This window comes from Chaetodon trifascialis, chromosome 1 (genome assembly GCF_039877785.1).
Source record: "Chaetodon trifascialis isolate fChaTrf1 chromosome 1, fChaTrf1.hap1, whole genome shotgun sequence".
In the NCBI taxonomy this organism is placed as follows: Eukaryota; Metazoa; Chordata; class Actinopteri; order Chaetodontiformes; family Chaetodontidae; genus Chaetodon; species Chaetodon trifascialis.
In genome coordinates this window covers 11,056,654-11,072,497 of record NC_092056.1, presented here as the reverse complement: position 1 = coordinate 11,072,497, position 15,844 = coordinate 11,056,654, and the positions used below count along the sequence as shown (strand labels likewise).

Here is a 15,844-nt window from a genome sequence, read left to right as displayed (position 1 = left end):
TTTGCCTGATGATCTGACAATGCTATGGTCAAGGTTTGATGTGGAGTGCTTGGCTTTGTTATGAAAGGGTGAAGATCACTTTCTACAATCAATGAAGTGAAGTGTGCGAGATATTTCTACTGGTGTGCATACGGCATTTCAAAAGCCCCACCCTCCACCCCAAAATACACCTGAAGGGTCTGCGTCTATGGGTCCTGCTCAAACAGAACTATTTGGTCAGAAATCAAAAGTGTCCATAGTTATTCTGAACTGCCGCATTCAAAGGTGGAGTGAAAATCCTGCCATCACTGAAACGGGGGGAACGCAATATTGTTTAAATATGGCCTCAGACAGACTCTCCTGGAGGGCATGGAGAGTGTTGCACTTGGTTGTACAGATGAAAAGTGGCACAAATAGTTGTGTGAGAAAGAAAAAAAGAGCTAGAGAAAGAAGTTCAGACCCAGCTTACTAGCATGATTGCTGCATGAACAGGGTGTGAACGCCGGATTGTCAGTGTGTGGAAGTAACAGAAATGTTGGGAAACAGCCCCCCCGAACGATGTCTGAAAGGTGTTTGAGGGAGGAGGTTTCCAAAGCTGTTTGACCATCCATCAAGCACTTTTGAAGAAGTGCACTGGGAGCTTAGGATGTTCCCCCGAGGGTGAAGTTACGGTCACAGCTTGGCGCTTTGCTGTGAACAGTGAAGCCTGACAACCCTGTTTAGTACACATATCTGTACAAGGAAAATTCTGACTACATAATCAGGTCTTGGGTCAAAGTGTTTATTAGTAACTGACAGTCTTGACAGCTGAACATGCTTTTATTAACCTGTGTCATACACCAGTTTGTGTCTGAAAGTGTAATATGTCTATGTTGGTTACAAACAATAATGACATCCTTGTTTATCTGTAATCTTTATAAACTCCTGCAGGTTGAAGGATTGCAGGTTGTTTTGGATTAAACTTTTCCATATAAATTGTGCCTGCAGATAAAGACAAGAACTACACAATTTTATGTTATCAAAAAAGACAAGACGGGCTGATTATATTTGTTTTTAAAGGTAAGGTCCAATTAAAAGTGCAAGAGTAGTACTTTCTTTGGTATGTTTGAAGGCACGACTTTTCCTGTTCATAAAACATAAAGGATAAGTACTTACAGTAAGTATTTGCTGGACTTTCAATCTGTTTTATGTTGTGTAAGACTCTTCCAGTAAGAGAGGCCAATAAAGCATTATGTTTTTAGTGCTGCTGTATATTTGGCTTGCAAATTCTACTAATTCATTTAATTCTACTACACCAATAAAAACCAAAGAAAAATGGGCACAATAAACAGCCACTGAAAGAAAAATATTCTGTAGCAATAAATGCTAAAAACCCTGCAGCATCCTGCAGGGACCGGCCAGAGGTCTGGTTCAGGTGGAGAATCCTCAGTGTTTGTGTGAGGGTCAGGCAGCAGGGGACATGCTTGACAGAGGTCACAACAGACAGTGGGTCATAAATATGGGAGACAGGCTGATCTGGCCTATGACAGGGAAAGGGCGGCTCTACAGTAATGGGTGATAAATGTCAGAGCCTCCCTACAGCCTCAGATGAGCGATTGTTAAGCAGCTTCCGAGAGCCTGAGCTGCTAAAGCCTCGGGACAGACTGACAAGCAGTAAAGGAAACATTTAAACGGATAGAACGGCTTGTTTGGATGACCCCTCCTTCCTCGCTGTCGCCGTGGGCAAAACGAGAGAGGTGATTAATCAGGTTGTTAGCATGTTTGATGGAGAGTAGAGGAGAGGAGGACTCCGTGTGCTGAGAGGAGAGGAGAAGAGAGTGTGAAAGGTAGAAAAGTGAAAAGGAGAGCTCCTCCTGTGATTCATCAGGGGTTACTGATCCTATGGGGAGCAATAATTTTTAAAGTAACGGGCCATGATTGCAATAATGTCCCCATAGCAACTATTACCTTTAATGACTATTATTACGACTGTCATAAAATGGAGACCCGAACAAGTCTAACTAAAATATAGTCTTCACTGATCAAGAACAAGAGAACTTGATTTTCACTTTAAATTTGAAAGGGTCGATGGGCAAAAAGCAGAATTGAAGTATGCATTGGAAACAAAAAAGCAGGTATGAGGGGCCGTACAAGACTTAATTCATTCTGATCCTCTCATACACATATATTCGCCTCTCACATACATATATTTTCTCTCTCACACACATACATTGTCCTTTTACACACATGAATTCTCCTTTCACATGCATTCATTCTCCTTTCACATACATATATTTTCACTTTGACACACACATACATTCTCCTTTCACATACATATATTGTCACTCTCACACACACATAAATTCTCCTTACACACACATACATTCTCCTTTCACACACACACATTCTCCTTTCACATACATATATTTTCATTTTCACACAGACACAACTTCTCCTTTTACGTGCATATATTGTCACTCTTCCACGAACATACGTTCTCCTAAATAAATAGGCATATATGTATATGTACAAATAAAATATATGCATGTGAGAGAAGAATACATGTATGTGTGAGAAAGTATAGCGGAAAAGGAAGTCAGTATAGTGGAAAAAGAAGTCCATCATTTATTGCGCGGTGATTGGCTGAGAGGCTCAAGCGGGCGGGTCACGTTTAGGTCACAGTCAGCATGGAAGGTGGAGAGGAGTCTCGAGCAGTGCAACAAGCCATTGGGGTTTAAAGAAATATTTTATCATCCCCAGAAACGATCGCATCCATATCCTCGTCGCTTGGGCGACAGGTGACAGGTTCATCTGCAGCAGTCTTTGCGATATCAGACTCGGACACACTTTGGCAACTGGAACTCCCGTCCAAGAAAAAGGTGAATACAACGTACTGAAAATTTAACTGCAAGTTGTCAGTCTAACTAATGCAGGCGGAAGGACCAGCATGCAAGCTAGGCTTGTCACTACTAAGGAGGAGATCAGCAGCAAAACCTGTTTCAGTCATATAACTAAATAACGACAAACCTAAGAGAATATATGTGTGTGCAAGAGTGACAATATATGTATGTGAAAGGAGAATGTATGTGTGCGTGAGGGTGAAAATAGGAGTGTGTGAGAGGAAAATGTATGTGTGTGAAAGGAGAATGTAAATATGTGAGAGAAGAATGTATGTGTGCGTGAGAGTGAAAACAGGAGTGTGTGAAAGGAGAATGTATGTGTGTGAAAGGAGAATGTATGTGAGTATGAGAGAAAATATGTGTATGTGAGAGGACCAGAATGAATTATGGCTTGTACGGCCCCTCATAAGCAGGGGTACATACATGTCGCCTATGACTTAACAGGCTGTATTTATGCTGTCAGTCTATTTCATTCTATGTATTACTTATAAGAAATCATGTACAAAAACACCTTTGTACAAAGAGAGGAGATGCTTTGTACAACATTTAGCTTCTACCTACTTTCCATCAGCAGCCATTTCACCCAAACCTATGCAATATAAATACCCCCTTTCAAGAGGCATATTCTTGTCATTTAAGGTTACCTCTTTGGGACAAATATGGGTCCGTCGTTAAGGTATGCTGGGTAGCGATGTCCTCAAAAGTTTAATTAGTTAATTGTTCAACAAAATGAAAAAAGATTAGACTTACACTTGGAGACTCTGGGGACTTTCCTCTTATTCTCGCCACCACCTGAACCACCGCAGCCGTCCTCGTCATCACAGTCACCGCTGTAACGTCCCTCTGTGTCTCCACTTCCTGTTTCAATCTGGTCCAGCGACCCCAGTTTAGGAATGGACTTTCCCTGCAACAGCTGGTTGTGAATGAAGACACAGAGAAATATGCATTTTTTCATGGCAGTTTGAAATAGTTTTAACTCTGTTTGTGTGCCCACACTTTAAAAGTTTTTGTATGCCCTGCTGCAAGAAGCATTAGAGCCACATTATGTGTATATCATATTCACATTCAATATTCACAGCAGTGAACAAGGTCCTCTCATGGCAAGGACAGTACAGAATATGCTATCAGAAAATGAAGAGAAAATGCAAAGAGCTGCTGATTATGCTGCTAATCAGCCACACTCCTCTTAAGTAATTAAAAACTGCAAATCTCCAGACTGGCTGCACTGCAAATGGCATATTTTTTATAAAACTTTCTGCCCACATTTCTGCTGAATCCTGATTTCTTCATATGAGTGCTTTCAACATTAAAAATAAGAAGTTAAACTCAGTTTTAAGGGGTAAATAATGATAATAATAAAATACACATTCTTAGGCTGCTGAATTAAAGTTTATCATACTGACTATGTGCATCAATAATTATCCCAATGGCCACCAACTACAAACTATACTTAAATGAATCCATAGCCTGAAGTTACAAGACGCTCACCCCTCTTGGCCGCAGTGGCCCGCGGGGCAGCTAAACTTTCTGCTGTATTGCTGTGCAGCAGAATCTCAAAGACTTTGTGAACTCGATACCAGGGGAAACGCATACGCTAATTGGCTCATTTAAATTCATGGTGCGTCACTGGAAACAAGAGGCACTGCTTTGTGTTGATCAGAAAGGTAGTGTCTATGCTAATTAGTTACTGTTGTGGTTCAGTGCAGGGGAGCAAGTGTCAGGGTTGCTGCCATGGCTGAGCGGGGACATATCTGTGCCGATAATTACCCTGTCTGGGGTCTCTGCTCCTCAGTGGTGACAGGCTAGAAGATGGAAAGTGATGAGAGTTTGGACAGAATGCAAGCGCTCCTTCTATGTGTGTAATTGGCATGATTTTCTTTCTTTTCATGTCAGAGATCGATCAAACTTTCATGAATCGTGTGATAATGAGTTTCTGCGTGCCTGAGATTAGCCTGGTCTGGGAGTTTGACTGAATTTGAACTTTGTGCCCTACAATGCAGGCGGTGGAGCACCGCTTGAGGGCTCAGTATGTTCAGTTCAAAGGCTGCCGACTCTGAGCCCGTTACAGAGGAAACCGCATCTTGAAGTAATTAACCTTCACATATGAGACAACATCCAACCTGAGCTTTATGATGCACTTATTTGTGGTTTGCAAGGAGGTGAAAGGCTGAGATGTATGTATAAATAAGGCTGTGTATACACGTACGTGAGTGTAAGAGGAAAAAGTGTTGTTTTCTTTCACATGTAAATACGTAAACTCGACCACACGACTTTAGGGTCAAGTCTCAAATCAACTTTATTCTCTAGAAACTTTGATGTGTGAGGAGAATCACTGGACTTGATCACAGCTCTGCTGACTTTGATAAACTGAAACATTTTCCAATTATTTACTTTACTTTACTTACTACCAAATGTATATTTTCTATTCCCAGTTTACTCCTGCACGTTGGAGGAACAGGGACCAAAATGAAAGGATTAGGCCGGTGATATTCTGTATTTTTTATTACCAACAAAAATCATTAAAAGATCAAATCCATCAAGGTCACTAACCAGCATTGCCTGTGTAGCCACAGCTTGAATAAGCTCATTTCTCTTTGTCAAGTAGCTCCACTGTTATTTAAAATCTATCAAGCACACATTAGGGAGTGCTACTGTAGCACCAGAGGATATGTTCCCTCATTAACTGTATGTTATTTTGAGCTGATCGCACATATGCCATCCTGCTGTCATAAATGCAGGTTTCAAAGTCTTCAATCAGGCTTTTTGAGGAAATTATTTAGCTGGTTTTTAAAAGTGAAAGTATTACCAACCTATTTTTAAAGATCTTCACGTAGAGCCATTGGCCCTGGAGTCAATAGCCACAGACAAGGCAGGAAAGTGTTGTGTGATCTGCAGACACATTGTTGGATTTGGGTTTCATGGGTTTTGTTAACAATAACAAACATTTTGGACCCCCTGTGTTATCCTTTAACAATGTGAACATTATCAGACAATACACTGACTGACATGAAAGGAGCATACACAAAAAAAGAGTTTATGCAAATAAGGAGCTGAGAGGGATAATGAAACTTCATTTTCACGAATGAACAGATTTGCTTTTCATCCAGAAAACCTGTGCTTTTGGTTTGTGTGGTCACCGCCAGATGACACGATCTGCATGAAACTCTTGTTAGCTAGTGATATCAACAGCAAACTCATTTGTTCCAAAGCTGAACAAACACCAGTCATATTTGACCCAGTCTGCCAATCAACAAGCTAATCAATACTCTTACTCTTCTGGGCCGGGGGACTGGCTGCCCTGTGTTGTATTGAGCAGCTGTACTGCTCTTTCTGACACACAATGAAGTATGCCTGAATAGCCTTACTTATTAGCCACATTTCTGTGAATGGTACTGGGCTTTGTCTCACACTGGCTGCTCTGATTCGTTCAGTGCATGTCCTGATGAGAAACTGCTCTGAGTAGGCACCCTTGGGCAGGACCCTGCCTGCTTCTGCAGTGTGTGGAGAGTAATGATGTCAAATAGTACCAATCACTAGAGCAATCACACCATATTTTGAGGTTATTTTATGAGCTCTCTATTCAGTTACACCAAATTCTATGTGCTCCTAATTCTCAAACAGCTGCAATCATTAACCTGAACTAAGAAGTGAACCGGGCCTCTGTTTGACATACAGTATTATTAGAGACAAGCCTTTATATGTGAGTCACACTGCTTTATTACCAGATATATTTTCATTCCCATTTGCTGTGTTAAATTGCTGTAGCTGCCTGTGTTTAATTAAAACTCGTCTAACTGGAAGGAAATAGTCAAAGAAAACTGAACTTACGGTGGAATAGGGACTTACTGTACTAATTAAATTCCCATTTCCTTCAGCGGCTCATCTGCTAAAACTGTTAAAGCTGTTAAAAGGTTTTCTGTGTCTTAAGGTACACTGGTGGCCATCCCTCTGGCACCGGTACCACCTTGAATTTCTTTCATGTAACTGGCTGATTGGAAGACATACAGAATACAGCGCTTTCACACCAAAACTGCAAGTTCGACATTGTGCAGAAAAAGGCAATTATTTCCCATGAAGAGAGCTGCTACACTCTCTCACACGGCTGCACAAGCTATAAGTGCACACTGCATGTTAAGCATGACAATCCTGATTCCAAAAAAGTTTGGACGCTGTGTTAAACATGAATAAAAACAGAATGCAATCATCTGCAAATGAACTGTATTAACTGACATCACTTTTGCAGCGTTCTTGAGCCCATGTACTAATTCCTTCATGTGTTATGTGTAACTGGCTGATACTCTAACCTGTTACCAATCAACCTGTTTACCTGTGGAATGTTCCAAACAGGTGTTTTTAGAACATTCCGCATCTTTCCCAGTCTTTTGTCGCTCCCGTCCGAGCTTGTTTGAAACGTGTTGCTGCATCAAATTCAGAATAAGCAGATATTTACAAAAATCAATGAAGCTGGTCAGATAACACATTAGATATATTGTATGTGTACTGTTTTCGGTTAAGTACATGTTAAAAAGGATTAGCAAATTGTCACGTTCTGTTTTACTTATGTTTTACAGTCCTACTCAGGGTCAGGGAATCAGGGTTGTACAATGATTCTTCCACCAGGTTTTGTGACCAGAGCTTGACTACGTTAAACTCTGACTCCAAACACACTGACTTCTACCCCAAGTATCCAGTGGGATTCTGTCATTGATGAGAGGCAGGACAAGTCATGGTGGAGAAAAATGCCAGAAAAGTTCATTTTATGCACCTACGCAGAGGAAATAATTATTGTGATTATTGCATTCTAAGGTGGTCAGCAGAATCCTAGTTAGCTCCTTTGTAGGATTTTGTGCTGCTCTTCATTCTGCACAAACCATCTGCTCTTCAGGCATTTAGTCTGAAACAGTGTCACACAATATTTAAAGGCTTGTTCAACCACAGGCTTTTAGCAATTGACAAATGGCTTTCATGCTGGTGCTGATCCACCTCAACTTTGTGAAAAGTCAAATTTAACACTATTGGATACAACTATTGGCTGGATTGTCATTACATATGGCACAAATTTCTATGTTGGCATGAGGATGAATCATATTGACTGTCTCCAAACATTTCCTCTAGCATCGCCATCGGTGCTAATTAGCAAATGCTAGCATGCTAACACACTAAACTAAGATGATGAACAGATGATGAATATTGTACCTGCTAAAAATCAGCGTTGTAGCACTGCCGTTATGAGCATGTTAGCTCGATGACATTACCACTTATCTCATTCCGATTCTCACTGGTCCTTTTGAGTGATTTATTTGTTTGCTGGGACATATTTGTTGTTTGTATCTAAACTCACTGCTGTACATATCACAAACTTTTTCATAATAACAGCTGCTTCCTCGGGAAATCATAAAGAGTGTAGTTCGTGAGGCTTCTAACCAAAAAAAAAATTGCTACAGGGAGCGAGCTTTGGCTCAACTTTCATCACTGCACCTTGGAGAGTATTCTGACAGGCTGCATCACAGTATTTGTTTTGGCAGATTTGACTGTACAGGACTAGAAACTGCAGCAGAACACTGTAAATGCTAGCATCAAAAATTTACTGTCACAGACCTCCTACGACTCTATGATATCTTCATTACCCGCTGCACAAGGAAAGCCCAAAGCATCATCAAGGACACCAGTCATTCAGCCCACATGCGATTCTCACTCCTGCCATCTGGAAAACGCTACCAGAGCATTAAATCATGCACCACCAGTTTCAAAGACAGTTTCTTCCCACAGGTAGAATAATGAATAGTGTACACACACACACACACACACACAAATATGCACACAGACACCAGCACTGTGCCTACGATGTGTATGGCTCTGTGTTTATTGTGTATTTTCTGAGGTATCACTTAATCATACTATCCATTGTGTTTCTTTACTTCTTGTTCAAGGTTGACAGTGCCACGGTGCACAAATTGTATTTTTAACACAGATGAACTTGATAAAAGGCATCAGCCCCTGGAGTTAAAGTGAAGCAGGTGGAACTAAAACAGTAATAGTAATAGTAATTAAACTCTACATCATGTATTCCTGGCTTTCAGGGTACTTTTTGCTTAAATATAGAGCCATTAAAAATACTGATCCATTCAATTTCTGTAGCATCTCTCAATCTTATGCTTGAAATGTTCACTCAGCTGTCATTTTGTGACCTCAAGCCAATAAGGCATGTGCTTTACCTGTATCTGCAGTAATGGAACAAGGCATCGGCCACATTACATGAATCTTATAAATGTAAGAGCATTATCACTATGTTCATCCTGCCTACACAAACACTCAGTCTGCATTTCCTGTGGTGGTTTTCCCAAAAAACAAAGTTTCAGATCACCTGCCAGTGACGAGTAATAGCACACGTTCATGGTCAATTAAAATGTACAGCGCAGATTATGTATTGGGTACATTTCCTAGAGACGTGCAGGATGTCATGTGGCAAAGTGAATCACACCTCCAGAGAGCCAAGAGATGAATCAAGCTGTGTGCGGATTTTGAAGATCATTAGTATTCTCTTGGAGCACATACTTCTAGACAGTGGAGGAGAGATCTTACAATGATCATATTTGCCAGTCAGAGGAGAAAAGTGTCAGGATGTGAATCGGCTCCCAAGACACACACTGTCATTTTCCATCTCCCTCACTGCAGTGGCAGCACTGACAGGATGTTTATCCAGACCAAATGCAGCAGCAGCAAAGAGGCAGCAGGTCAGTGAGTGAGAGGCCAGAGTAGAAAGTAGCGTATGATGTGAATTTTAGAGTAACACTGTCATTCAAATAAACCCTCTGTCCTATGACTCAATGCAGGATAATGCTGCAGATATTCCATAATTTGCTTATTGCCAGGAAATCCCACAAAAAGACAGAGACCAGCAACGAGGTGATCCTACTAGCATGTAAAGCATGATGCGGGTTACTTCTCTCTGCAACAGACCACTATTAGCCAAAAACTATTAAAAACTCATCACTGAGCAACAGCTTTGCACTGGAGACATGCTCCTTCTATACTATGAATATGGTAGTCTATTTGAGGCAATCCCACTCACACTGCCCCGCTGCTGGGAATACTCGCTACAGCAACAAATGTGTGTTAATCCACCATTGAAAATAGTCCTCGACAAATATACTTACTTCTGTTTGGGTAACATTTGCAAAAAAAAAAAAAAAAAAACTACAGCGCCATAGATTCATGACCTATTTTTAAAGATTTAAGTCTTCAGTAGGAAGCAATGGGCTTGAGGCTGCATCACAAATATGGTGGGGAAACCAGAAAGTATTGAAAGATGTCGAGCAACGCCAGTCGTCTTTATCCTTTCAATCGTACCTTAGTTCTTATGAGCATCTATGGTAGGAAAAAAAGTTAACATTTAAACACACTGACAAAAATAATAGTGAATACTGTGAATATGTTCAATATGAGCATTTTTCACCAACTTGAATAACGCAACTGGCCAATTCCTCAGAGGCTTATGCTGCTGCTGCTCAAGCTGGATTTTAATCATGGATAAGCACATGCAATCATTTAAGATAACATTGTTATCTACAGGTACGCAGCTTGGCTGGATTTGTCTTGGAATGTTTTTATTTACTGCGGTTACCTCACGGGTATAATGAATGACACAATGAGCGTGGGTTAAAAAACATCATGACGCTGCAGGCTTTGGTGTTTGTCTCCAATTAATTATTAAGATTTGCTTTCACTTTCCAAGTGTATCTGACTTCAGATTCCTTGGTGAATACCAACATGAATTGATCGAACAAACTGGATGTGTCAGTCATATTCAGCGGATGCAATGCATTAAATACCGCTGGAGAACTGTCTTTGCTCCTCAGCTGGACTTCTAATGCAGTCAAATATAAATGCATGTTTTGGAGCACAACAAATAAAATGTGAATATTTTTTCAGTGTTAATCCTTTGGACTAAGAGCAGAGGGGGCCTGAATAATTCACAAGCAAAACTGCTGGTCAACCACCACATCAATGACTGGTAAATAATTCAGCCCGCAGACTGGGTGAGGAGCTGCTTGCTCCTGATTTTGATTGAGAGACACAGGGACAGGACCTACTTATAGATTCTTGATGGGTTTTACCACATCAAGAGGAGAGGACAGCCAAGGAGGAGAGGAGCCAACAAATAATTCATAGCAAAGAGCTGCTGATGAGGAAGATGATGAAATCTAGAGTTTGTATGCTCAGATTGCATGATGAATTTGTCAATAGCTGCATTGCTGTTTTGTGTTTTCCTGCAGGCCCTGCCGTGGAATAGTAATGATACATTTCCATTTAGTTCTATGGAAACTGTGAGCACTTTCTGCACTTGAGTTAGACAAGGTCAGGGGCGAATAAATGGAAATAGTAAAGAACATTTCTGATATGTAGATGAAAAACATGAAAATCGACATTTGCATGGGTGCATCATTCTTATCCTCATAAAAATGCCCCAACAGCAGCGTCTTTTAAGGTAGTAGAATTTCACCTTTTGCCTCGGCCTGCCATTCATGCCCATATGCACATGTACTTTAAGGTACTGTAAATTTCATCATATTAATGAGGTGCGCCAATACTGTAGTGATTTATAGAAGTAATATACTGTGTAGTGCACATCCAGATGTGCCCACAGTCATTCATGTGAACCGTGGAATGAGTGTGTGCACTGGTATATGTAATTGATGTTTTTCCTGATCATAAACTGAGCTACCATTAACCCCCTCCCACACACACACACACACACTCTCTATACTTCCTCCTCTTGCATCTAGTACTCATCTACCACACATAAATCCAATAAATTTAAATTTCAAGGAATCATCATTTAACACTGGCTGTATTTCAAATCTGAATGTGACCCACATATCCTCCTCAAGCCCCAATTTCCATCTTCAACAGCCCCATTGTCGGTGAATTACATGATTGCCACTTCCTTAGACTGCCTGGCGTGTATTCTGTCTGCCTAATAACATGTGTGATCAACATGTTTGAGACAGCGGAGGAATAAAACGCTGGGGTTTAAAATGTATTGTTGACAATTCAGGTCATACACAGGCTGACACTTGCCGCTCTTCACCAGCTAGTGAGATACCCATCAGAACTACTTGCAAATCAGACCCATTTGCAAATCAAGTCCCAATGAGATGATAATGCAAGATAGACTCAAGGACTGTGAGCACACAAGCTGTTAAATGAATAGTACTGAATGTACACTATGAAGGTTTACAATTTTTTGACAAGATTTCACCTCCCTCTATGTTGGTGTCCAGCATTAAAGTGCAAATAATTTCTATAGCATTTCTTACTCTGGACAGTACAGTATACTTCAGACTCTACAGGAACCATTTTATAAGTGATGAAGATCAATCTGGTCTATTTAAATCATTTGCTTTTTCAGACAGTAAGAGTTCAACAGCATGAGTGTAATTTTCATGACAGCAGGGTTTCCTTGTGAGGCAGCCTTAGACAAAGAAATAGTTCATACGTAACAGTCCATGTAAGCCCTCATTAAAGTGATTGGAAACGCCTTCTATAACACAACTAATGACAATAATTTAAGCAAATGAAACTACTCATACAGAACAGATAGTTCTGTGTTTTATTATGTATCAGTCACAAAGGCTCCTAGAGACATGACCCCCCGCATCTTTTTAAACACAATAAAAAATACAATGTAGGAAGTCCAGTTTAATGATTAAAGGCCCATCAGATAACAAAGCACTGCACCGGGGTTTGAAATACTGACAGCCTTGATGTGGTATCTCAGCATGATGGTATTTCAGGTTCAACAGCTTTATAAACTTTGTGAAACACTGTCTTCAACAAGTTCACAATTATTCAGGCCTTCTGCAAATTCGACCAAACGTCACACATTAAGTTCTTTCTGTTTACAAAAGACACATTGGCAATTTGTCCCGGTGTGTTGGCTACCACTGTTGGGCCACCGCGCCGGTTACAAACACATTTGGTCTTTGCAAAAGGAAATGACATCTGCATATTTGCACAGTGCAGGGAGTGAGATCTGATCACAAACGCCCACTTGAGACCAATGTAATACCAGGTGTGAACAGCCTCTGTGTCGCTCTTAGTGCCGCTAACAACGGATGAATTCAGGTCAGGCTTTGTGCAGCACTAAAACAACATCATACAAATTCTGCCTTTGCAGCTGAAAAAGGACATTCCTCATTTGCACAACCATGTTAGCATTTGTACTTACTGGCTGTCCTTCTCTGGTGAGAGGCGCATACAAATACACGCCACTTTTTAAATCTTATTTGCAAAGCTCAGTGATGTTTGGACAAATTATGTAATGCTATCGAATCCTGTCCTTCTAATCTATTAATCTAAAGCACTTCCTCTCCAGAACCAGTTTGACCCATTGACGGAGTGGAATTTGGATTGAGTGGACTTGAGATGTTCCTACAATTATTTTTGGATTATGTGCATCTTTAATTTTCGTAAAGCTCAATCAAAACCTTGGAATAGTTTACAGAAAAGAACATCTCATTGAACACAAGATCTGGATGGTTACCATCATGACTACATAGAAAACAGACAAGGTTCAGTATTTACCCTACTGTACAGGCACAGCATCTTTATTTTTATTTTGTCAGCATGTGCTGGAGGCAGAGCTGGCACAGACCACGAGGATTTGGCAAACAGCTCTTGTGCAGAAGGGCAAATGTTGAGTTTCAACACAAGTAGATTTTAACTACAAAATCAAACTTTTGAGGGCTTTCCCTTCCACAGAAACGGCTCTTTGAACACTACTGAAGGCAGCCATCACACTTCACCCAATCACTTCCCCACAAGATCAAACTGGCTGCAGCCACTCAACAGGCAAAGTCAAGTCAAGCTGGAGTGCAGATGTGATCTGGTTAGCAGTCTCTCTAAACTTTGTCCTGAATTATTAAAGATGGATTTGGTGACTAATAGATGTAAAATCTTCCTTTCACCTTCATTAGAAATCTGTTTAAAGTCACAATCTGGAAGACTTTGATTTAAATAAATGTTTGTTAAGTCACTATCTGTGCTGAATGAGGTAACACATCTAATCCTTTTGCCCCCGATGAAAGCATTGTGCGCACTTTTAGTTATTTTCTGTACAGTCACACTGCAGTTTGTCTTTTGAGTTACCAGTGTTGGGCGTCCGGCTGCTGCTAGAGGGACATCTGGACAGGCCTGAGCAAAGCATGCGGCTGATTGAACAGAGCTGTTAAATACAGGAAGTGGCCAATCGGGCTGTACCAAGTGCCTGCAGCAAGAGGGGGGATATAGAAAGCTTAGTTTAGGATCTTTATTTCTTTAAATTACAGTGGGGTTTTGGGAGTTTTTGTTTAGGTTATTTTTTTAAATATCCTGACTGACAGACTAGTTGTCCTTTGTTGTTTTATTTGTAGTCTAGTTGGGAATGTTTGGTTTTGTTATCCCCTTTGTCTCACAAATGGTCCAATCGGCCAGTACATATATGTTCCCCTTTGTGTGCAGCTTGTGGGTAGTGATGGCAAGATGAAGCTTCTTGAAGCCTTCCAGTTTTCCAGCCAAAAGGTCCACAAAAAGGTTCATTTCTCGAGGATTCATGTGCACACAAAGCCCCCTGCTGGTCAAAGACTGTTAAACATCCAGATATATTATAGGTGGTGATGGGTCACACCATGCCGACACTTCGGAGTGGAACCTACAAATTTTAAGTAATTGTAATTTTATCAATTTGCAATGCACTCAAGACTGTCCTGCAACAGTGTAGCTATGGGAATGACTGCCAAGTGAAATAAATCAATTAGTCTTACGGTGAAAAATATAATATATTGCATAACAAACACAAAACACGTGAAATAATGTTTCTGAAAGTGTACTTTTTTTATTGGGCGACATCAGATCAAAACGTTAACTTTCTCTTTCTCACAGGCTCCATGAAACTGCACCTCTATGTCACACACAATCCAACAAATTGCCAACACTAACCCACGAAGTGTGAGTGGATCCATTGCGGTATATAAATTGCGCCGATATTCGAACCAATTCCTGAACCAGCGAGGCTTCGAACGTCATCAGTGACGTAATTCTTTTTATGTATTGACAAATTTTATGTATTGACAAATTTTTGTGCAAATAAATCCACCTGGGACTCCTCATGCCTGTCCGCTTGGTCCCTTACACAGCTTTCACATTAAAAGCATTCAACTGGCGAAACAGGAGTTGACTTGTATTGTAGTAGTGTATCTCACAGCAAAATGCAGTGCGTTTGTCAGTGAGTTTCACACTTACTGCTATCGATGATTAAAAATGCATCTAGATCAGCATTAAAAAAAAAATCAGACTGAAATACTTCACCGAGTAATGGAACAAGAAGAAGCAGCCACATTGAGATGTTAGATGAAGAGCTGCAGGCGACAGGCTGCACACCAAGTTCAACTTCTCAGCAAGGAAACAACCTCCCTTCACTGTGCCCTGCTGTTCACAGTGCAGCATAAAATCACATCATGGTTGCTCACATTATGATGGAAAAAGGCCAATTATTGCCTGGCCGCTTTATTAAAATTACAATGGTTTGTTTTGTTGCCCCCATACTTATGTGACCTGTAGTATTAAAGCGCATTTGCTGTTACCTGCAGAAATGACAGGTGTCGCCAAATTAAGCGGGACTGAAATCTTCGAGATTGGCATATAACTTGTTGCTGAAGAGCACCTGAAATACGAAGCTCCGCCTACTCTGTGAAGCTCCAAGGAACATCACACTGATCAGAAATTGTTAACAATCTTATCATACATATACTGACATTTTTAATTTATAGCTCGATAGTTGGTGGGTCTCCAGGTATTTTTGCGGATTTAGCTTAATCTGTTAGGGTGTCAAATTTAACTAGCACCCGCGGTCTAGAGTCCTCAGCAATGCTAGCAGCACTGTCACACAAAAGGTACAAAAGTACTTTGAGCTCAATGCTAACGTGTGCATGCTAACATTGTCACAA

General features: G+C 40.6%; 1 protein-coding gene across 1 annotated transcript in view; it reads right to left on the bottom strand.

The window, feature by feature from the left end:
* Positions 1-15,844, bottom strand: part of gpc5a (glypican 5a) — a 126,466-nt gene that overhangs the window by 47,049 nt on the left and 63,573 nt on the right. The window contains exon 8 of the mRNA XM_070964692.1: positions 3,609-3,771. Within this exon, the coding sequence (XP_070820793.1) occupies positions 3,609-3,771 (163 nt within the window). The remainder of the gene's footprint in view (positions 1-3,608; positions 3,772-15,844) is intronic.